At 39.9% G+C, this 25,739-nt stretch overlaps 1 protein-coding gene across 2 annotated transcripts in view; it reads right to left on the minus strand.

The window, feature by feature from the left end:
• The window catches only part of TTC6 (tetratricopeptide repeat domain 6), a 234,749-nt gene that overhangs the window by 50,989 nt on the left and 158,021 nt on the right, over window positions 1-25,739 (minus strand). For both annotated transcript variants that reach the window (XM_055360775.2, XM_055360774.2), the window contains exons 16-17: window positions 4,454-4,623; window positions 1,264-1,384 (exon numbers count right to left, since the gene is read on the minus strand). In XM_055360775.2, the coding sequence (XP_055216750.2) occupies window positions 1,264-1,384; window positions 4,454-4,623 (291 nt within the window). The remainder of the gene's footprint in view (window positions 1-1,263; window positions 1,385-4,453; window positions 4,624-25,739) is intronic.

Raw genomic sequence — 25,739 nt, forward strand, 5'->3', positions numbered from 1 at the left:
AAACTATAAACACCTTTATGAAACCCTTAGTAAGGAATTAATGTTTTTAGGGTCTGCGCTAGGAACAGAATTCCTGAAGTCTCCTAGACTTTTAGCAAAACTTTACTCTTCTTTGATTTACCTTTCTGTTATCTTGAGTCACAAGCTTAGTTTTTCTCAACTAAAGAGTCTTTACCTCAGGCTATGTTCTATTGGCCACAAGTGACAGTGAGAAATAGTCATATTCAAGGGCTTGGTGGCTTGGGGTTAAAATCCTCTCCACATACATATTAACACAGCTTTTCTGTATCAAATAAATGTTATTTATCTCTCTTAGAATCAACTGATTTTCAGTAGAGAAATAACTTTAGAAATTATCATGTTTGATGCCTCTATTTCAAAATGAAAACCACCCATCCAATAATCCAACCTCACAGAATCCCTGACCCCTTGCCTAGACACCAAAGTTCCTACTTCCTGTTTTCTGTCTCTTTGAAACTGACACTCTTTTCTTTTTCTTTCTGGCTCAAAAATGTCCAAAAGAAAACCACTGTGGTCATTATGGAGCCATGCTCCATGAATTTCCTGTGTCAAGTTCAAAGTTTACCTTGGATAGATTAAGTAAACAGTCTGCTGGTTGGCAAGGAATTGGCATGATTAGTTACTCTTTCTGACACCTTCCCTTTTCATAAATCCTTCTTTGGAAAAAAGGGGAATTTTTAATTAAATTCTGTGATTTACAGTTTGACTTTCTGACTAGTGCATTTAACTTTCAGTCTATATTTCTCCCTGAACATATGGTCTACATGGTATTAGTGTTTTTATTTTGCTTTACTAAACAAAATGAAGCCAGAAGTTCTAAATAGAAGGTTGTCTTCCATTGAGTTGTATGCTGTCCATAGCAATCATACACCAAGCAGAATATTTTTTCATTATTTTAAAACTTAATGACAGTTTTCCATGAAGTTAATTTCAAAAAGCTTTAGCCTGGGCATCTCCAAAATCCTCAATAGTGTTGATTTCTTATCCATAGATTTAACTCCTGTCAAACCCATTTAACTTCTAAAATTTGCAAAAACACCCAAGGCAAACAGATGTTGAGAACAGGTTTTATTTTTGAAGTAATCTTGTTTTTAGAAGTAGTATTCTAATTCTAGGATGACTTTATAAGTGTCTCATTTTTTCTAGGTTATCAATGATGAGGGGAAAGAAACTTTTTCTCCCATTTCAGGTTTTCAATTTTTTACAAAAGTGAAATCAATAAATATGAAAAGGAAAACATACCTTTCTAGAGAAATGACAGTTTCAAAGTCACAAATTGCCAGCAGCCAAAGTTTTAGATGTGCATAGACTATTCCTCGATGTAGAAAACAACCAAGATTCTCATAGCCATCATTTATGAGTGCTTAAAAATTTTAAAAAAATGTATTTCATTCAGGTTCTAAAATAACCATATGTGAATTATACTTTAGTCTGTAACCTTCCTATTGCTTATTCTCATTTTTTAACATTATATAAAATAGAAACATATCTATGATGAGTGTACTTGTTTGGTAAGTTAAATAATAGTATTGTACATTAAAATGTATTTATTAGTAACAATGTGGCAATTGTGGTTCACAAACTCATTAGAGCTGAACTAAATCCTGATTGGAATCTAGCATAGTCCACTCACCGTATAGGTGAGGAGATTAAAGTCCAAAGGGGGTAGTAAGTACATTGACCATGGTCATGATATACCAGTCAATGGCAAAGACTGGCCTAGAATCCAACTCCAGTCAGAAGGGTGCCATGACCCTTGATGGCCTGATTTTATCAGGAAGCCATTGTTACTGGCCAAGGAACAGGCTTGGGTACTAGTCCTGAAGGCAGAAAGCAGAGGTCAGGCTTACACACAAACCGGGATGGACAAGCAAAGAGGCTACACCAAGGCAAGCAGAGCTTGGAGGTAAGGTGGACAGCTTGACTATGCACATCCCAAATGACAGCTACCTGAGATGCACATCCCTAATAATGGAAGGGAGAAAAAGAACCTCCTCTCAGTAATCCAGGTGTGTGACTCTCATCAGTAACCTGTCTAGAGGTCATCTCATGTCTCTCGCCTACTGATTGCCCCTTCACTTTCAAAACATGTTAGTGAATTAGATGGGGTTTCCACAAGTTTTGACAGATATCTTTAAAGATTCTCATGACATTCTGCCTTAAGGTGGAAAGTTTTGCCAAAATATGCATAATGTTTACAGTCTAGGACAAAAATATTCACGGTACTGGATTTAGGGAACTATAGCCAGTGTCAGCAATGATCATACACATTAAGTAAGTACAGTCATGCACCACTTAACAGTAGGGATATGTTCTGAGAAATGCATTATTAGGGGATTTCTTTATTGTGCAAACATCATAGAGTGTACTTTCACAAACCTAGATGGTATATATTTATATATATATACATATATACAGAATATAGAATATATCATAGAATATACATAGAGAGTATATTTTATATATATATATATATATATATATAATAGAGGAAACCAAATGTCCCAACACCATTAATGAATATGAATCGTTTCCCCTACTTGATCCTCAATGCCAATGTCAACTGCCATATATCAGGTTTAACTATAGTATATACAGTCCATTTTTGACTGAAACATCATTATGTGGCGCATGACTGTTATCACTTGAAGAAAATCTAACTGCTCAGTTCACAGTATGATTGGCTAGCAATTAAAAAATCAGCTGCAGTTTGGGTGGCTGCTCTTAACAAACAATAAAAAAAACTCTTCTTAAGGAAAAAGGAAAAAAAATATTATTTAACCTCTCTGTGCTATGGCTTTCTCATCAGTAAAATGTGAATGAAAATAGTACCAAGCTCCTAGCATTACTCTGAATACTGAGACACTTCTTATTTGGCACTTTAAACGGCACTTTGCAAGTAGCAAAATGCCCAATAAATGTTAGATATCATTATTATTATTATTAGCTTAGCAAAATATCTTGAGAGTCCTTTTTTGTTGCAGGTGATAAAACTCCTTGGGCTGTCTGGTAGGAAAGGATGGAGGCTGAAATCAAGTTTGTCTGCTCTGGATAATTAAATAATAGGAATTTTGTTCAATTATTGTGATAGCCTAGAAGTGGGGAGAGGAGGGCATGAGAAGCCCAAAACTTGTATAAGAGGGAAATATGAGAAAGAGGCCTTTAGAGGAAGATCAGAGAGAAAGGGATGTGGCCAGTGGCAGATGGATAGGGCTGATAGAGCCAGATAAACTTCTAGAAATGGGGGTGGTTTGATCTTCAAATTTAAGTTATCTGTGCTAAATTTATCCTCTGAACCCTAAAGCATTCAGTAACAGATTAGTAGACATAACAGGTTTGTGTTGATGTTACACTGGGGAATGAAGGACAGACCTGGGAAAAAGCAAAGCCGAGAGAACAGTAGCCACAGAAGTGAGGGTGGGCAAAGATGGGAAATCCAGCCAAAAGCTGAAATTGGACTCAAAGATGATGAAAGAATTAGACAAAAATCCTCAGTCCCCTTTCCCAAGAATCACTGGAAATAGAGGGGAGGACACTAGACTCCTGTCAACACACAGAATGAAATTTGAGTTATTTTATTTTAATATTAATTAGAAGGGTGACCTCAGAAGGCAAATGGACTTAAGACAATCAAGTAACTATCACCTTAGCTCTTCTTCCCTGTGGATATCTAGTTGTCTCTTCATCTCTAGACACTGTCTAATCTAGGATGATGGGATTCTAGAACTTTGCACCCAGGTGAACACAGGCATATCTGGAGTGTTAGACTCAGGCTGGATTTCATCAGTCAGGATGGACTCATTCGTTCTGTTGGAGGCTGTTTACTGAGCACTGACTCTATGCTCACAATTGTGCTGGGCACATGCATAAACCAGGAGTGTGCTGATTGAGAGTAACACAGAAATGGCCATTTTTAGCTGTTGGTGTCCTTAGCTACCAAGGATTCTCAAAACCTATTTTTAGTTTAGGGGTTAAAAACTCTGAATTTGACAAATCCCTTGGGCTGAGCCTATGGAGCAGGACGCAGCCCACCAGGACAATTTACTGCCATTTTAGCAAGCTGACTAGGAAACAGGACTGGGTTTCCAGAAAAATCTTCAGAACCCAGTATATTATAGAAAGAGATTTCTTTGCTGTCACATTCTCCCCTTGTCACAGTTAACACACACACACACACACACACACACACACACATAAAGGGCATATTAGAAACACTTATAGCTAAACCATTATAGCTATATATTCATATATTGTATACCTATATAAGAATATTAAAATGTGTAAGCTCATGTAATATATACTTATAATGTATATTAGTATATAGTAGTATACATATTACATTAGTGAACCCACATTACCATTCACCACTATGAAACTGAGCTGTTGAATCTCAGATTGGATTGCTATATACATGTAATTGAAGGCAAAGTACCTGAAACACTATAATCCTGTAGCGCTCTAAAAGGGTTACTCTTTCTGAATAAGCAACCTCGATAATACAACGCTAACCAGTTATTAGGATCTAAGTGAATTGCAGCAGAAAAATCTTGAGTTGCTTCTTTATAAAATTTCCGTTTAACATATGCAATTCCTCGGTATGTCCTAGGAAAAAAAAGTTTGTTTTAACAAGTACTGTAAAGTATACATTTTCTCTTTTTGGTAAACCTGTACAACTCATTTTATATTTGAATAACAATTTGTAAATGTTTCTCCTTGCTTCACAAGAGAGTTTAGTCATGATGTTAACAGCAAAAATGATACAAACTTTTTATAAATTGAAGTACACTTTATTGTATACATAATTATATGCTTATCAGGTACATTCTACATATTAATTATATGCTTACTAATTTTATTTCTTACATTTATCAAGGAGCTATGTCAATAAGTATGACATTTATTATTTATTGATTCCCAAAAATGTATTAAGCACTAATTTATACAAAATTGCTTCCTAGAAAAACAAAATAATCCATTTTGCAGAACATGGGCCCTAGTGAGTAGAAGTTTTAGGAGGTTTTTCTCTGGAGCTTGAAGATACATCCAAATACGTGAAAGTCTGCTCTTTCACGGATGAAAGCTATTGCATTAGTTGTGTAAACTGGATTCCTTTATCATTAACTTCTGACTCCAATTTTGAAATTATCACTGACTTAGATCAATGCCGAAAAACTCATCTTCAATTAGTTAATAATGTGAAGCATATCCATTTTTAGAAATAAAATAAAGATGACAAGGAAAAACAGAAGAAAGAAGCTGCTAGGTTGCATACTTAGAAGAAATAAAAATAGTGGGAGGTTCCAAGATGGTCAAATAGGAACAGCTCCAGTCTACAGCTCCCAGCGTGAGCGATGCAGAACACGGGTGATTCCTACATTTCCAACTGAGGTACCAGGTTCATCTCACTGGGGCTTGTCAGACAGTTGGTGCAGGACAGTGGGTGCAGCCCATGGATGGTGAGCCAAAGCAGGGCCAGGCACCGCCTCACCCAGGAAGTGCAAGGGGTCTGGGAATTCCCTTTCCTAGCCAAGGGAAGCCATGACAGATGGCACCTGGAAAATTGACTCACTCCAACCCTAATACTGCGCTTTTCCAACAGTCTTAGCAAATGGCATACCAGGAGATTATATCCTGCACCTGGCTTGGAGGGTCCCACGCCCACGGAGCCTTACTCACTGCTAGCACAGCAGTCTGAGATCAAACTGCAAGGCAGCAACCAGGCTGGGTGAGGGGCGCCCGCCATTGCTGACACTTAAGTAGGTAAACAAAGCAGCTGGGAAACTCGAACTGGATGGAGCCCACCACACCTCAAGGAGGCCTGCCTGCCTCTGTAGACTCCGCCTCTGTGGGCAGGGCATAGCTGAACAAAAGGTAGCAGAAACTTCTGCAGACTTAAACGTCCCTGTCTGACAGCTCTGAAGAGAGTAGTGGTTCTCCCAGCATGGAGTTTGAGATCTGAGAATCGACAGACTGCCTCCTCAAGTGACTCCCTGACCCCCGAGTAGCCTAACTGGGAGGCACCTCCCAGTAGGGGCCAACTGACGCCTCATACAGCCGGGTGCCCCTCTGAGACAAAGCTTCCAGAGGAACAATCAGGCAGCAACATTTGCCATTCTGCAACATTTGTGGTTCTGCAGCCTCCACTGGTGATACCCAGGCAAACAGCATCTGGAGTGGACCACCAGCAACCTCCAACAGACCTGCAGCTGAGGGTCCTGACTGTTAGAAGGAAAACTAACAAACAGAAAGGACATCCACACCAAAACCTCATCTGTATGTCACCATCACCAAAGACCAAAGGTAGATAAAACCAAAAATATGGGGATAAACCAGACCAGAAAAGCTGAAAACTCTAAAAATTAGAGCACCTCTTCTCCTCCAAAGGAACGCAGCTCCTCGCCAGCAACGGAACAAAGCTGGATGAGGAATGACTTCGACGAGTTGAGAGAAAAAGGCTTCAGACGATCGGTAAAAACAAACTTCTCCGAGCTAAAGGAGGATATTCAAACCCAAAGCAAAGCAGCTAAAAACCTTAAGAAAAGATTAGACGAATGGCTAACTAGAATAAACAGCATAGAGAACAACTTAAATGACCTGCTGGAGCTCAAAACAATGGCACAAGAACTATGTGATGCATGCACAAGCTTCAGTAGCCAATTCAATCAACTGGAAGAAAGGGTATCAGTGATTGAAGATCAAATTAATGAAATGAAGTGAAAAGTTTAGAGAAAAAAGAGTAAAAAGAAATAAACAAAGCCTCCAAGAAATATGGGACTATGTCAAAAGACCAAATCTATGTCTGATTGGTGTACCTGAAAGTGATGGGGAGAATGAAACCAAGTTGGAAAACACTCTGCAGGATATTATCCAGGAGAACTTCCCCAACCTAGCAAGGCAGGCTACCATTCAAATTCAGGAAACACGGAGAATGCCACAAAGATACTCCTTGAGAAGAGCAACTGCAAGACACATAATTGTCAGATTCACCAAAGTTGAAATGAAGGAAAAAATCTTAACTGCAGCCAAAGAGAAAGTTCAGGTTACCCACAAAGGGAAGCCCATCAGATTAACAGCTGATCTCTCAGCAGAAACTCTAACAGCCAGAAGAGAGTGGCGGCCAATATTCAACATTCTTAAAGAAAAGAATTTTCAACTCAGAATTTCATATCCAGCCAAACTAAGCTTCAAAGGTGAAGGAGAAATAAAATACTTTACAGACAAGCAAATGCTGAGAGATTTTGTCACCACCAGGCCTGCCTTACAGGAGCTCCTGAAGGAAGCACTAAACATGGATATGAACAACTGGTACCAGCCACTGCAAAACATGACAAATCGTAAAGACCATTGATGCTAGGAAAAAACTGCATCAACTAACAAGCAAAATAACCAGCTAACATCATAATGACAGGATCACATTCACATATAACAATATTAACCTTAAATGTAAATGGGCTAAATGCTCCAATTAAAAGACACAGACTGGCAAATTGGATAAAGAGTCAGGAGTCACATCTCACATGCAGAGACACACATAGGCTCAAAATAAAGGGATGGAGGAAGATCTACCAAGCAAACGGAAAACAAAAAAAGCAGGGGTTGTAATCCTGGTCTCTGATAAAACAGACTTTAAACCAACAAAGATCAAAAGAGACAAGGAGGCCATTACATAATGGTAAAGGGATCAATTCAACAAGAAGAGCTAACTATCCTAAATATATATGTACCCAATACAGGAGCACCCAGATTCATAAAGTAAGTCCTTAGAGACCTACAAAGAGACTTAGACTCCCACACAATAATAATGGGAGACTTTAACACCCCACTGTCAACATTAGACAGATCCACAAGACAGAAAGTTAACAAGAATTGAACTCAGCTCTGCACCAAGCGGACCTAATAGACATCTACAGAACTCTCCACCCCAAATCAACAGAATATACATTCTTCTCAGCACCACATCGCACTTATTCCAAAATTGACCACACAGTTTGAAGTAAAGCATTCCTCAGCAAATGTAAAAGAGCAGAAATTATAACAAACTGTCTCTCAGACCACAGTGCAATCAAACTAGAACTCAGGATTAAGAAACTCACTCAAAACTGCTCAACTACATGGAAGCTGAACAACCTGCTCCTGAATGACTACTGGGTAAATAACAAAATGAAGGCAGAAATAAAGATGTTCTTTGAAACCAATGAGAACAAAGACACAACATCCCAGAATCTCTGGGACACATTTCAAGCAGTGTGTAGAGGGAAATTTATAGCACTAAATGCCCACAAGAGAAAGCAGGAAAGATCTAAAATGGACACCCTAACATCACAAATAAAAGAACTAGAAAAGCAAGAGCAAACACATTCAAAAGCTAGCAGAAGGCAAGAAATAACTAAGATCAGAGCAGAACTCAGGGAGATAGAGACACAAAAACCCTTCAAAAAATCAATGAATCCAGGAGCTGGTTTTCTGAAAACATCAACAAAATTGATAGACCACTAGCAAGACTAATAAACAAAAAAAGGAAGAAGAATCAAATGGATGCAATAAAAAATAATAAAGGGGATATCACCACCGATCCCGCAGAGATACACACTACCATCAGAGAATACTATAAACACCTCTTCTCAAATAAACTAGAAAATCTAGAAGAAATGGATAAATTCCTGGACACATACACCCTCCCAAGACTAAACCAGGAAGAAATTGAATCCCTGAATAGACCAATAACAGGCTCTGAAATTGAGGCAATAATTAAGAACCTACCAAACCAAAAAAAGTCTAGGACCAGACAGATTCACAGCCAAATTCTACCAGAGGTACAAAAAGAAGCTGGTACCATTCCTTCTGAAACTACTCCAATCAATAGAAAAAGAGGGAATCCTCCCTAACTCATTTTATGAGGCCAGCATCATCCTCATACCAAAGCCTGGCAGAGACATAACAAAAAAAAAGAGAATTTTAGACCAATATCCCTGATGAACATCGATGCAAAAATCCTCAATAAAATACTGGCAAACCAAATCCAGCAGCACATCAAAAAGCTTATCCACCATGTTCAGGTGAGCTTCATCCCTGGGATGCAAGGCTGATTCAACATACGCGAATCAATAAATGTAATACAGCACATAAACAGAACCAAAGACCAAAACCACATGATTATCTCAATAGATGCAGAAAAGGCCTTTGACAAAATTCAACAGCCCTTCATGCTAAAAACACTAAATAAATTAGATATTGATGGGACGTATCTCAAAATAATAAGAGCTATTTATGACAAACCCACAGCCAATATCATACTGAATGGGCAAAAACTGGAAACATTCCCTTTGAAAACTGGCACAAGACAGGGATGCCCTCTCTCATCACTCCTATTCAACATAGTGTTGGAAGTTCTGGCCAGGGCAATCAGGCAGGAGAAAGAAATAAAGGGTATTCAATTAGGAAAAGAGGAAGTCAAATTGTCCCTGTTTGCAGATGACATGATTGTATATTCAGAAAACCCCATCGTCTCAGCCCAAAATCTCCTTAAGCTGATAAGCAACTTCAGCAAAGTCTCAGGATACAAAATCAATGTGCAAAAATCACATGCATTCCTATACACCAATAACAGATAAACAGAGAGCCAAATCATGAGTGAACTCCCATTCACAATTGCTTCAAAGAGAATAAAATACCTAGGAATCCAACTTACAAGGGATGTGAAGGACCTCTTCAAGGAGAATTACAATCCACTGTTCAATGAAATAAAAGAAGATACAAACAAATGGAAGAACATTCCATGCTCATGGGTAGGAAGAATCAATATCGTGAAAATGGTCATACTGCCCAAGGTAATTTATAGATTCAATGCCATCCCCATCAAGCTACCAATGACTTTCTTCAAAGAACTAAAAAAAACTACTTTAAAGTTCATATGGAACCAAAAAAGAGCCCACATTGCCAAGACAATCCTAAGCCAAAAGAACAAAGCTGGAGGCATCACGCTACCTGACTTCAAACTATACTACAAGGCTACAGTAACCAAAACAGCATGGCACTGGTACCAAAACAGAGATACAGACCAATGAAACAGAACAGAGCCCTCAGAAATAATACCACACTTCTACAACCATCTGATCTTTGACAAACCTGTCAAAAACAAGCAATGGGGAAAGGATTCCCTATTTAATAAATGGTGCTGGGAAAACTGGCTAGCCATATGTAGAAAGCTGAAACTGGATCCCTTCCTTACACCTTATACAAAAATTAACTCAAGATGGATTAAAGACTTAAACATCAGACCTAAAAGCATAAAAATCCTAGAATAAAACCTAGGCATTACCATTCAGGACATAGGCATGGGCAAGGATTTCATGTCTAAAACACCAAAAGTAACGGCAACAAAAGCCAAAATTGACAACTGGGATCTAATTAAACTAAAGAGCTTCTGCACAGCAAAAGAAACTACCATCAGAGTGAACAGGCAACCTACAGAATGGGAGAAAATTTTTGCAATCTACCCATCTGACAAACGGCTAATATCCAGAATCTACAAAGAATGTAAACAAATTTACAAGGAAAAATCAAACAACCCCATCAAAAAATGGGCAAAGGATATGAACACTTTTCAAAAAAAGACATTTATGCAGCCAACAGACATATGAAAAAATGCTCATCATCACTGGTCATTAGAGAAATGCAAATCAAAATCATAATGAGATACCATCTTACTCCAGTTAGAATGACAATCATTAAAAAGTCAGGAAACAACAGATGCTGGGGAGGTTCTGGAAAAATAGAACACTTTTACACTGTTGGTGGGAGTGTAAATTAGTTCAACCATTGTGGAAGACAGTGTGGTGATTCCTCAAGGATCTAGAACTAGAAATACCATTTGCTCCAGCAATCCCATTACTGGGCATATACACAAAGGATTATAAATCATTTTATGATAAAGACACATGCACACGTATGTTTATGGTGGCATTATTCAAAATAGCAAAGACTTGGAACTGACTCAAATGTCTACCAATGATAGAATGGATTAAGAAAATGTGGCACATATACATCATGGAATACTATGCAGCCATACAAAAGGATGAGTTCACATCCTTTGCAGGGACATGGATGAAGCTAGAAATCATCGTTCTTAGCAAACTATCACAAGATCAGAAAACCAAACACTACATATTCTCACTCATAAGTGGGAGATGAACAATGAGAACACATAGACACAGGGAGGGGATCACCACACACCGGGGTCCATGGTGGGTGGGAGGCTAGGTATAGGATAACATTAGGATAAATATCTAATGTAGGTGATGGGTTGATGGGTGCAGCAAACAACCATGGCACATGTATACCTATGTAACAAAGCTGCACATTCTGCAGATGTAACCCAGAACTTAAAGTATAATTTAAAAAAAGAAAATGTGGTACATATATACCATGGAATACTACACAGCCATAAAAGGAAATGAGAACATGTCTTCTGCAGGGACCTGGATGGAGTTAGAAGCCATTATCCTCAGCAAACTAACACAGGAACAGAAAACCGAACACTGCATGTTCTCACTTATAAATGGGAGCTGAATGACGACAACACATGAATGCATGAAAGGGAACAACACACACTGGGGCCTATCAGAAGAGGGGTGAGGGGAGGGATAGCATCAGGAAGAATCACTAATGGATACTGGGCTTAACACCTAGGTGATGGGATGATCTGTGTATCAAACCACTAAGGCACACATTTACCTATGTAACAAAAATGTGCCTATGTGAACATCTGGCACACGTACCCCTGAACTTAAAAGTTGAGGAAAAAAATGTTTCACTAATTTTCTAATAAATAGAAAAGCTTTGTATTTATTTTTAATTAGTATTCACTGCTAAAAAATATTACTAATTAATTTTGAGCATATATATGTTTCTGAACTTAAAATTTTACAGAATAAACCTTTTGTAATATTCTGTGTAGCATGCCATTAATTAATTAATTCATTCATTCAAACAGACTGACTTTTGCATTTGTTTCTTCTTTTGTTTCAACTTCGTCAGTAATTCAGACCTTCATCAGCTCACACCTGGGCTCTTATTTTACTCTATTCCTAGAGCCGGAGTGATAAAATTTGACTTTAATATAATAAAGACCTACTTTCTCAAAAACTTTCTTTCCATGGCCCATATTGGTAATGGGATAAGGCCAATTCTTTAAAAATGGCATATGAGGCCCCCTGAGACACCACTACCTAATAATACCTTCAATTAACCTTTTTGTTGTCCTCCAACTAATTTGATCCCTTCCTGCAAGTAATGTCCCTTCAATTGAAGAAGTAGACAACCAGAATAGACCAATAAAAAGGGAATAATTTGTAAAGAGTTTCGAAAAATTTTGTCGTCTCAGCAAATGGCTGTAAGCTGGGATAATTTTAGAGTCAAGTTATTCCAAACTTTAAAAGAACAAAAAATATCTAATAATAAAGGACATGTTTCTAAGAAAAGATGGAACACTTAATCAATTTTTTAAAAAGTAGTCAAATGCTGAAATATAGTAGTCACTATAGAGACCAATTTTACCATGAATATAGATTTAAAATTTTAAAGACAAAGAAAATGCAGTACTATTTTTAAATGATCCACCTAAAAGTATATAATGGCCAAGGGGCATTTATTCTTCAAAATAAGGAAGCCAAAAAAAGGACTTCTAAGCAGACCAACTAGTCACAGACAGGAGGAACATCTGCCACTGAGGGACACGGACATCAGAAAGACTGGCACTCTCAGCAGATCTTCATAGGGAATGCATTGAGAATGAACAGAAGGAGGACAAAGATGAAGCACTGAATGGGGGGAACTTGGGAACCCTGCATGGGGCTACCATGAACTGGGACTCATTTCTGGCTCTCAGTGACTCCTGGGGAAAGGATGAGTTGAGCAGGAAAGCAGCAACCTGCTCTCACCACAGACTTCTGAAATCCTGACAGCAGGAGACCTCATGACCCCCGTGGACACTTAAGCTGGCAGAGAGAGCTTCTTAGAAAGGTGGTGGGGCAAAATTCCAGCTTGTGCAAAGCCCAGAGGGTTTGGAGCAGGAAAGTCTGCAATGAAGCACAGTCAGGGATACCCATCCCCCAAGGTCTGCCATGCTCCCCTTGGAGACTTTAGCCCTAGGGGAGTTGTTGGGCCTCAATAAAGCAGGGCAACCTTGCCCTGGAGATGATGCCAGTCCAACTTGAGTGCCCTCCCATGTCTGCTGGCCTCTCCCAGGACCCCAAGGTGGCCGCACCTGCTCATAGTGCAGCCTCAGATGCCCAACCAGGGTGCCTCCCAGGGGTCCACGTCATACCTCTTGCACTGGCAAACCACCCCTGACTATTGGAGGGGTCCAGCAGAGCAGTTCCAGATGACAGGCACCGGCCCACCTGCAACCTCCCTCCACCAGGGCCACCCCAACACTGCTTTGCTGGCCCACAGTCATCAATGGCCACTCCCTCATCACTTTGTAGGTGCACACACGTGTGGGCAGATTTCACCATCCCTTCCTCAATGATGCGCAATTGCATGTGCACCCCACCATGCCACTAGCTGCTGGCATGAACATACTCTGCCACCCTCACTGCTGGGCCACCATTGCTGGTGCAGACACACACATGGAGATCAGCACCACCACCCCCAGCCTTGCACTGCCATTGCTCCCAGTGCAAATGCACACACAGAGACCACCAGCCCTACACCTGCCACTGCCACCATAAGAACATGCACCTGAAGGCTATGAGCGCAACATCCACCAGGACCTGAACCCCTACCCAACCCTGCCACAAACACATGAATGGACACCAGTGTCCCTGTCACCCCCAACGCTGCCACTGCAGTCACTGTGAACACCCACACAGAGGCTGACATCCCTATGCCCACCAGCACACCACCCCAGCTGATAAGCATGCACCCCACTGTACCACCACTGCTGCTGGCATGTGCAAAGGGAGCACAGATCCTGCTGCCACCACCCAATGAAGCACATTGGCTGGCACCACTCATCAAAGTGTTGCAGCCAGTGGTCTGGGAACACCTTGGCCCCTCCAGCACAGCAGGTTCCCAACTTAAGGGGCCAGATAACAAAGACAGAAACCTAATACCACTCCCCCAGAGTTAGAACATGCAGCCCAGGAGTGCTGAGCTAAGACTTAGGCCTCTGTAATCTTCCAGAAACAAAACCAGTCAACTGCACCCACCTTATACCACAATCAAACCCCCAAAAACTTCAAAGAAGATAAAAGCATCCAAAAAAAAAAAAAAAAACCTACACGAAGGAGACAAATTTCAAAGACTGAAGGAATTTCAGCCCAAAAAGATGAGAAAGAACCAGCACAAGGACTCTGGCAACTCAAAAACCCAGCGTCTTCTTACCTCCAAATGACCGCATTCACTCCCCAGCAATGGCTCTTAACCAGGCTGAAATGGCTGAAATCACAGAAACAGAATTCAGAAAATGGATAGGAACAAAGATCATTGAGATTCAGGTGAAAGTTGAAACCCAAACCAAGGATTCTAAGGAATACAATAAAATGATACAGCAGATAAAAGATGAAATGGTCATTTTAATAATGAACCAAACTGAACTGATAGAGCTGAAAAAAATCACTTTAAGAATTTCAGAATACAATTGCAAGTATTAACAACAGAATAGACCAAGCTGAGTAAAAAAATCTCAGAGTTCAAAGACCAGTTCCCTGAAATAACTCAGTCAGACAAAAATAAAGAAAAAACAATAAAGAAGAACGAACAAAACTTCCAAGAAATATGGGATTATGTACATAAACCAAATCTATGATTCATTGGCATTCCTGAAAGAAAGGGAGAGAAATCAAGGAACTTGGAAAATTTACTTCAGTATATCATCCATGAAAATCTCCCCAACTTTGCTAGAAAGGCCAACATTCAAATTCAAGAAATGCAGAGAACCCCTGCAAAATACTACACAAAAAGACCATCCCCAAGACACATAGTCATCAGATTCTCCAAGGTCTAAATGACAGAAAAAAATGCTAAAGGTAGCTAATGAGAAAGGACAGGTCACCTACAAAGGGAACCTCATTAGGCTAACAGCAGACCTTTTAGCAGAAACCCTAGAAGCCAGAAGAGATTGGGGGCCCATATTCAGCAATTTTTTTTTTTTGAGATGGAGTTTCACTCTTGCGCCCAGGCTAGAGTTAAATGGCGCCATCTCGGCTCACTGCAACCTCCGCTCGCCCCCGCCCAACCCAGGTTTAAGTGATTCTCCTGCCTCAGCCTCCCCAGTAGCTGACATTATAGTCACCCCATCCGGCTAAGTTGTGTATTTTTTTGGTAGAGACGGGGTTTCACCACATTGGCCAGGCTGGTCTTGAACTCCTGACCTCTGGTGATCACCTCAGGTGATCCATCCTCAGCCCATATTCAGCATTCTTAAAGAAAAGAATTTCCAACCTAGAATTTCATATCAAATCAAACTAACATTCATAAGTAAAGGAGAAATAAGATCCTTTTCAAACAAGCAAATGATAAGGGAATTCATTACCACCAGACCTGCCTTGCAAGAAAGAGGTCCCGAAGGGAATGCTAAATACGGAAAGGAAAGACCATTACAAGCCGCTACAAAAACACACTTAAGTACACAGACCAATGATACTATAAAGCAACCACACAAACAAGTCTGCTTAATAACCATGTGGCAACATTATAACAGGATCAAATGCACACATATCAACACTAACCTTGAATGTAAACAGGCTAAATGCCCCAATGAAAAGGCATACAGTGGCAAGATGAATAAAGAATCAAGATCCAGTGGTACGCCAAATGCAATGACACCCATCGGCTCAAAGTAAAGGTATGGAGAAAAACCTACCAAGCCAATCAAAATCAGAAAAAAAGGTGGAGATGCTATTTTAATTTAAAACAAAACAGACTTTAAACCAACAAACATCAAAAAAGACAAAGAAGGGCATTACATAATGGTAAAGGGTTCGATCCAACAAGAAGATCTAACTATCCTAAAAATATATGCACCCAACATAGGAGACCTAGATTCATAAAGCAAGTTCTTAGAGACCTATGAAGAGACTTAGATAACCACAAGATAATAGTGGGAGATTTCAGCACCCCGCTGACAGTATTAACAAGTCATTGAGGCAGAAAACTAACAAAGATATTCAGGAATTGAACCTGACATTTGACCAAATAGACTTAACAGACATCTACAGAACTCTCCACCATACCAACCACACTCTTGGAGCACAGCACAGTAAAAATATAAATCAATACTAAGAAAATTGCTCAAAAGCCACAAAATTACATGGAAATTTAAGAACCTACTCCTGAATGACTTTTGGATAAATAATGAAATTAAGACAGAAATCAAACAATTCTATGCAACTAATGGAAACAGAGATACAACATACCAGAATCTCTGGGATACAGCTAACGCAGTGTTAAGAGGAAAGTTTATAGCACTAAATGCCCACATTAGAAACTTAGGAAGATGCCAAATTAACAGCCTACCATCACAACTAGAGGAACTAGACAATCAAGAGCAAACCAACCTGAAAGATAGCAGAAAAGAAATAACCAAAATCAGAGCTGAACTGAAGGAAACTGAGATGTGAAAAGCCATACAAAAGATCAACAAATCCAGTAGTTATGTTTTTGAAAGAATTAATAAGATAGATAGACCACTAGCTAGGCTAATAAATTACAAAAAAAGAAGATCCAAACAGACGCAATCAAAAATGACAAAGGGGTGTCATCACTGACCTCACAGAAAAACAAAAACCCTCTGAGACTACTATGAACACTATGCACACAAGCTAGAAAACATAAAGGAAATGAATAAATTCCTGGAAGCATATACCCTCCCAAAATTGAAATAGGAACAAACTGACCCTGAATAGTCCAATAACAAGTTCCAAAATTGAATCAGTAATAAAAAGCCTACAAACAAGAAAAAGCCCAGAACCAGAGAGATTCAGAGCCAAATTCTACCAGATGTGTAAAGAAGAGCTGGTACCATTTCTACTGAAACCATTACAAAAATATTGAAGAGGAGAAGCCTCTTCCTAACTCATTCTACGTGGCCAGCATTATCCTGATGTCAAAACCTGTGAGAGACAAACACAAAAATGAAAACTTCAGGCCAACACCCTTGATGAACATAGATGCAAAAATCCTCAGCAAAATACTACCAAACCAAATCCAGCAGCAAGTCAAAAAGCTAATCCACCATGAGCAAGTAGGCTTTATCCCTGAGATGCAAGGTTGTTTACACACGTGCAAATCAATAAATGTGATTCATCACATAAACAGAGCTAAAAACAAAAACCAGATGATTAACTCAATAGATGCAGAAACCTTTATGTTAAAAACCCTTAAAAAACCTGAAATTGAAAGAACATGTTTAAAAATAACAAGAGCCATTGATGACAAACCTATACTCAACACCAAATTGGACGGACAGAAGCTGGTAGCATTCCCCTTTAAAACCAGAAAAAGACAAGTATGCCCTCTCTCACCACTCCTATTGACCATAGTACTGGAAGTCCTGGCCACAGTAATCAGGCAAGAGAAAAAAAAAGTAGGAATCCAAATAGGATGAGAAGAAGTCAAACTATCCCTATTTCCAGATGATATGATTATATACCTAGAAAAGCCCCATAGTTTCTGCCCAAAATTTCACTGATCTAATAAACAACTTCAGAAAAGTTTCAGGATACAAAATCAATGTACAAAAAAGCAGTATCATTCCTCCATACCAAGAATATCCAAACTGAAAGCCAAATCAAGAATGCAATCCCATTCACAATAGCCACAATAAGAATACAACACCTAGGAATACAGCTAACTAGGGAGGTGAAAGATCCCTACAATGAGAATTACAAAACACTGCTCAAAGGAATCAGAGATGACCACAAACAAATGAAAAAAACATTCCATGCTCATGGATAGAAAGAATCAACATTGTTAAAATGGTCATACTGCCCAAAGCAATTTACACATTCAATAATATTCCTATCACATGACCAATGAGATTCTTCACAGAATCAGAAAAAGCCATTTTAAAATTCATATGGAACCAAAAAAGAGCCCAAAAAGCCAAGGCAATTCTAAGCAAAAGGAACAAAGCTGGAGGCATTACATTACCCATTTTCAAACTATACTACAAGGCTACAGCAACCAAAACAGCACAGTACTGGTACAAAAACAGACACATAAACCAACAGAACAGAATAAAAAGCCCAGAAATAATACCACACACCTACAACCATCTGATGTTGGACAAAGTTGACAAAAACAAGCAATGGGAAAAGGACTCCCTGTTTAATAAATGGTGCTGGGATGACTGGCTAGCCATATGCAGAAGATTGAAAACCCTACCTTACAGTATATACAAAAATCAACTCAAGATAAAAACTGAAATGCAAAATCTAAAACTATAAAACCTCTGCATGATAACCTAGTAAATACCATTCTGCACACAGGACCTAGCAAGGATTTCATGATGAAAATGCCAGAAGCAAATTGCAACAAAAACAAAGTTGACAAATGGGACCTAATTAAACTAAAGAGCTTCTGCACAGCAAAAGAAACTATCAACAGAGTAAACAGACAACCTACTGAATGGGAGAAAATATTTGCAAACTGTGTATCTGACAAAGGTCTAATATCCAGAATCTATAAGGAACTTAAAAACAAATGAACAAACAAACAAAAAAAACCCACACACAATAGCATTAAAAAGTGGGCCAAGGACATGAACAGACACTTTTCAATAGAAGACATACATGCAGCCAATAAGCATATGAAAAAATGCTCAATATCACTAATTATTAGAGAAATGCAAATCAAAACCACAATGATATACCATTTCACACCAGTCAGAATGGCTATTATTAAAATGACATTTTCTTGTTGAGGTTGCCAAGAAAAGGGAATGCTTATACACTGCTAGTGGGGATGTAAACTAGTTAAGCCATTGTGGAAAGTAGTTTCGAGGGAGGAGCCAAGATGGCTGAATAGGAACAGCTCCCATCTACAGCTCCCGGCGTGAGCAACGCAGAAGATGGGTGATTTCTGCATTTCTATCTGAGGTACCGGGTTCATCTCACTAGGGAGTGCCAGACAGTGGGCGCAGGTCAGTGGGTGCATGCACCGTGCATGAGCCAAAGCAGGGCGAGGCATTGCCTCATTCTGGAAGTGCAAGGGGTCAGGGAGTTCCCTTTCCTAGTCAAAGAAAGGGGTGATGAACGACACCAGGAAAATCCGGTCGCACCCACCCGAATACTGCGCTTTTCTGACGGGCTTAAAAAACGGCGCACCACGAGATTATATCCCGCACCTGGCTCGGAGGGTCCTACGCCCACGGAGTCTCCCTGATTGCTAGCACAGCAGTCTGAGAGCAAACTGCAAGGCGGCAGCGAGGCTGGGGGAGGGGCGCCCATCATTGCCTAGGCTTGCTTAGGTAAACAAAGCAGCCGGGAAGCTCGAACTGGGTGGAGCCCACCACACCTCAAGGAGGCCTGCCTGCCTCTGTAGGCTCCACCTCTGGGGGCAGGGCACAGACAAACAAAAAGACAGCAGTAACCTCTGCAGACTTAAATGTCCCTGTCTGACAGCTCTGAAGAGAGCAGTGGTTCTCCCAGCACGCAGCTGGAGATCTGAGAATGGGCAGACTGCCTCCTCAAGTGGGTCCCTGACCCCTGACCCCCGAGCAGCCTAACTGGGAGGCACCCCCCAGCAGGGGTACAGTGACACCTCACACGGCAGGGTACTCCAACAGACCTGCAGCTGAGGGTCCTGTCTGTTAGAAGGAAAACTAACAGGCCGGGCGCAGTGGCTCACGCCTGTAATCCCAGCACTTTGGGAGGCTAAGGCGGGCGGATCACGAGCTCAGGAGATCGAGACCATCCTGGCTAACACAGTGAAACCCCGTCTCTACTAAAAATACAAAAAAAAAAAATTAGCCGGGCGAGGTGGCGGGCGCCTGTAGTCCCAGCTACTCCGGAGGCTGAGGCAGGAGAATGGCATGAACCCCGGGGGGCGGAGCCTGCAGTGAGCTGAGATCACGCCACCACACTCCAACCTGGGTGACAGCGAGACTCCGTCTCAAAAAAAAAAAAAAAAAAAAGAAGAAGGAAAACTAACAAACAGAAAGGACAACCACACCAAAAACTCATCTGTGCATCACCATCATCAAAGACCAAAAGTAGATCAAACCACAAACATGGGGAAAAAACAGAACAGAAAAACTGGAAACTCTAAAAAGCAGAGCGCCTCTCCTCCTCCAAAGGAACGCAGTTCCTCACCAGCAACGGAACAAAGCTGGACGGAGAATGACTTTGACGACCTGAGAGAAGAAGGGTTCAGACGATCAAATTACTCTGAGCTACAGGAGGACATTCAAACCAAAGGCAAAGAAGTTGAAAACTTTGAAAAAAATTTAGAAGAATGTATAACTAGGATAACCAATACAGAGAAGTGCTTAAAGGAGCTGATGGAGCTGAAAACCAAGGCTCGAGAACTACGTGAAGAATGCAGAAGCCTCAGGAGCCAATGCGATCAACTGGAAGAAAGGGTATCAGCAATGGAAGATGAAATGAATGAAATGAAGCGAGAAGGGAAGTTTAGAGAAAAAAGAATAAAAAGAAATGAGCAAAGCCTCCAAGAAATATGGGACTATGTGAAAAGACCAAATCTACATCTGATTGGTGTACCTGAAAGTGATGGGGAGAATGGAACCAAGTTGGAAAACACTCTGCAGGATATTATCCAGGAGAACTTCCCCAGCCTAGCAAGGCAGGCCAACGTTCAGATTCAGGAAATACAGAGAACGTCACAAAGATACTCCTCGAGAAGAGCAACTCCAAGACACATAATTGTCAGATTCACCAAAGTTGAAATGAAGCAAAAAATGTTAAGGGCAGCCAGAAAGAAAGGTCGGGTTACCCTCAAAGGGAAGCCCATCAGACTAACAGCGGATCTCTCGGCAGAAACCCTACAAGCCAGAAGAGAGTGGGGGCCAATATTCAACATTCTTAAAGAAAAGAATTTTCAACCCAGAATTTCATATCCAGCCAAACTAAGCTTCATAAGTGAAGGAGAAATAAAATACTTTACAGACAAGCAAATGCTGAGAGATTTTGTCACCACCAGGCCTGCCCTAAAAGAGCTCCTGAAGGAAGCACTAAACATGGAAAGGAACAACCGGTACCAGCCGCTGCAAAATCATGCCAAAATGTAAAGACCATCGAGACTAGGAAGAAACTGTATGAACTAACGAGCAAAATAACCAGCTAACATCATAATGACAGGATCAAATTCACACATAACAATATTAACTTTAAATGTAAATGGACTAAATGCTCCAATTAAAAGACACAGACTGGCAAATTGGATAAAGAGTCAAGACCCATCAGTGTGCTGTATTCAGGAAACCCATCTCACGTGCAGAGACACACATAGCCTCAAAATAAAGGGATGGAGGAAGATCTACCAAGCAAATGGAAAACAAAAAAAGGCAGGAGTTGCAATCCTAGTCTCTGATAAAACAGACTTTAAACCAACAAAGATCAAAAGAGACAAAGAAGGCCATTACATAATGGTAAAGGGATCAATTCAACAAGAAGACCTAACTATCCTAAATATATATGCACCCAATACAGGAGCACCCAGATTCATAAAGCAAGTCCTGAGTGACCTACAAAGAGACTTAGACTCCCACACATTAATAATGGGAGACTTTAACACCCCACTGTCAACATTAGACAGATCAACGAGACAGAAAGTCAATAAGGGTACCCAGGAATTGAACTCAGCTCTGCACCAAGCAGACCTAATAGACATCTACAGAACTCTCCACCCCAAATCAACAGAATATACATTTTTTTCAGCACCACACCACACCTATTCCAAAATTGACCACATACTTGGAAGTAAAGCTCTCCTCAGCAAATGTAAAAGAACACAAATTATAACAAACTATCTCTCAGACCACAGTGCAATCAAACTAGAACTCAGGATTAAGAATCTCACTCAAAACCACTCAACTACATGGAAACTGAACAACCTGCTCCTGAATGACTACTGGGTACATAACGAAATGAAGGCAGAAATAAAGATGTTCTTTGAAACCAACGAGAACAAAGACACAACATACCAGAATCTCTGGGACGCATTCAATGCAGTGTGTAGAGGGAAATTTATAGCACTAAATGCCCACAAGAGAAAGCAGGAAAGATCCAAAATTGACACCCTAACATCACAATTAAAAAAACTAGAAAAGCAAGAGCAAACACATTCAAAAGCCAGCAGAAGGCAAGAAATAACTAATATCAGAGCAGAACTGAAGGAAATAGAGACACAAAAAACCCTTCAAAAAATTAATGAATCCAGGAGCTGGTTTTTTGAAAGGATCAACAAAATAGATAGACCGCTAGCAAGACTAATAAAGACAAAAAGAGAGAAGAATCAAATAGATGCAATAAAAAATGATAAAGGGGATATCACCACAAATCCCACAGAAATACAAACTACCATCAGAGAATACTACAAACACCTCTACACAAATAAACTAGAAAATCTAGAAGAAATGGATAAATTCCTCGACACATACACTCTCCCAAGACTAAACCAGGAAGAAGTTGAATCTCTGAATAGACCAATAAGAGGATCTGAAATTGTGGCAATAATCAATAGCTTACCAACCAAAAAGAGTCCAGGACCAGATGGATTCACAGCCGAATTCTACCAGAGGTACAAGGAGGAACTGGTACCATTACTTCTGAAACTATTCCAATCAATAGAAAAAGAGGGAATCCTCCCTAATTCATTTTATGAGGCCAGCATCATCCTCATACCAAAGCCGAGCAGAGACACAACCAAAAAAGAGAATTTTAGACCAATATCCTTGATGAACATTGATGCAAAAATCCTCAATAAAATACTGGCAAAACAAATCCAGCAGCACATCAAAAAGCTTATCCACCATGATCAAGTGGGCTTCATCCCTGGGATGCAAGGCTGGTTCAATATACGCAAATCAATAAATGTAATCCAGCATATAAACAGAGCCAAAGACAAAAACCACATGATTAACTCAATAGATGCAGAGAAGGCCTTTGACAAAATTCAACAACCCTTCATGCTAAACACTCTCAATAAATTTGGTATTGATGGGAAGTATTTCAAAATAATAAGAGCTATCTATGACAAACCCACAGCCAATATCATACTGAACGGGCAAAAACTGGAAGTATTCCCTTTGAAAACTGGCACAAGACAGGGATGCCCTCTCTCACCACTCCTATTCAACATAGTGTTGGAAGTTCTGGCCAGGGCAATTAGGCAGGAGAAGGAAATAAAGGGTATTCAATTAGGAAAAGAGGAAGTCAAATTGTCCCTGTTTGCAGACGACATGATTGTATATCTAGAAAACCCCATCGTCTCAGCCCAAAATCTCCTTAAGCTGATAAGCAACTTCAGCAAAGTCTCAGGATACAAAATCAATGTACAGAAATCACAAGCATTCTTATACACCAACAACAGACAAACAGAGAGCCAAATCATGAGTGAACTCCCATTCACAACTGCTTCAAAGAGAATAAAATACCTAGGAATCCAACTTACAAGGGATGTGAAGGACCTCTTCAAGGAGAACTACAAACCACTGCTCAAGGAAATAAAAGAGGATACAAACAAATGGAAGAACATTCCATGCTCATGGGTAGGAAGAATCAATATCGTGAAAATGGCCATACTGCCCAAGGTAATTTATAGATTCAATGCCATCCCCATCAAGCTACCAATGACTTTCTTCACAGAATTGGAAAAAACTACTTTAAAGTTCATATGGAACCAAAAAAGAGCCCGCATCGCCAAGTCAATCCTAAGCCAAAAGAACAAAGCTGGAGGCATCACACTACCTGACTTCAAACTATACTACAAGGCTACAGTAACCAAAACAGCATGGTACTGGTACCAAAACAGAGATATAGATCAATGGAACAGAACAGAGCCCTCAGAAATAACGCCGCATATCTACAACTATCTGATCTTTGGCAAACCTGAGAAAAACAAGCAATGGGGAAAGGATTCCCTATTTAATAAATGGTGCTGGGAAAACTGGCTGGCCGTATGTAGAAAGCTGAAAGTGGATCCCTTCCTTACACCTTATACGAAAATCAATTCAAGATGGATTAAAGACTTAAACGTTAGACCTAAAACCATAAAAACCCTAGAAGAAAACCTAGGCATTACCATTCAGGACATAGGCATGGGCAAGGACTTCATGTCTAAAACACCAAAAGCAATGGCAACAAAAGCCAAAATTCACAAATGGGATCTAATTAAACTGAAGAGCTTCTGCACAGCAAAAGAAACTACCATCAGAGTGAACAGGCAACCTACATAATGGGAGAAAATTTTTGCAACCTACTCATCTGACGAAGGGCTAATATCCAGAATCTACAATGAACTCAAACAAATTTACAAGAAAAAAACAAACAACCCCATCAAAAAGTGGGCGAAGGACATGAACAGACACTTCTCAAAAGAAGACATTTATGCAGCCAAAAAACACATGAAAAAATGTTCATCATCACTGGCCGTCAGAGAAATGCAAATCAAAACCACAATGAGATACCATCTCACACCAGTTAGAATGGCAATCATTAAAAAGTCAGGAAATAACAGGTGCTGGAGAGGATGTGGAGAAATAGGAACACTTTTACACTGTTGGTGGAACCGTAAACTAGTTCAACCATTGTGGAAGTCAGTGTGGTGATTCCTCAGGGATCTAGAACTAGAAATACCATTTGACCCAGCCATCCCATTACTGGGTATATACCCAAAGGACTATAAATCATGATGCTATAAAGACACATGCACACGTATGTTTATTGCGGCACTATTCACAATAGCAAAGACTTGGAACCAACCCAAATGTCCAACAATGATAGACTGGATTAAGAAAATGTGGCACATATACACCATGGAATACTATGCAGCCATAAAAAATGATGAGTTCATGTCCTTTGTAGGGACATGGATGAAATTGGAAATCATCATTGTCAGTAAACTATCGCAAGAACAAAAAACCAAACACCGCATATTCTCACTCATAGGTGGGAATTGAACAATGAGATCACATGGACACAGGAAGGGGAACATCACATTCTGGGGACTGTTGTGGGGTGCGGGGAGGGGGGAGGTATAGCATTGGGAGATATACCTAATGCTAGATGACGAGTTAGTGGGTGCAGCGCACCAGCATGGCACATGTATACATACGTAACTAACTTGCACACTGTGCACATGTACCCTAAAACTTAAAGTATAATCATAAAAAAAAAAAGATCAAAAAAAAAAAAAGAAAGTAGTTTGATGATTTCTCAAAGAACTCAAAGCAGAATTACCATTCAACCCAGCAATCGCATTATTGGGTATATACCCAAAGAAATATAAATCATTGTACCATAAAGACACATGCATGTGTATGTTCACTGAAGCACTTTTCACAATAGCAAAGACATGGAATCAATCTAAATGCCCATCAATGACAGATTGAGTAAAGAAAATGTGGTATATATACACCATGGAACACTATGCAGCCATAAAAATGAACAAGATCATGTCCTTTGCAGTGACATGAATAAAACTGGAGGATATTATCCTAAGCAAACTAATGCAGGAACAGAAAACCAAATACTGCA

The sequence above is a fragment of the Gorilla gorilla genome, chromosome 15 (genome assembly GCF_029281585.2).
Source record: "Gorilla gorilla gorilla isolate KB3781 chromosome 15, NHGRI_mGorGor1-v2.1_pri, whole genome shotgun sequence".
NCBI lineage: Eukaryota > Metazoa > Chordata > Mammalia > Primates > Hominidae > Gorilla > Gorilla gorilla.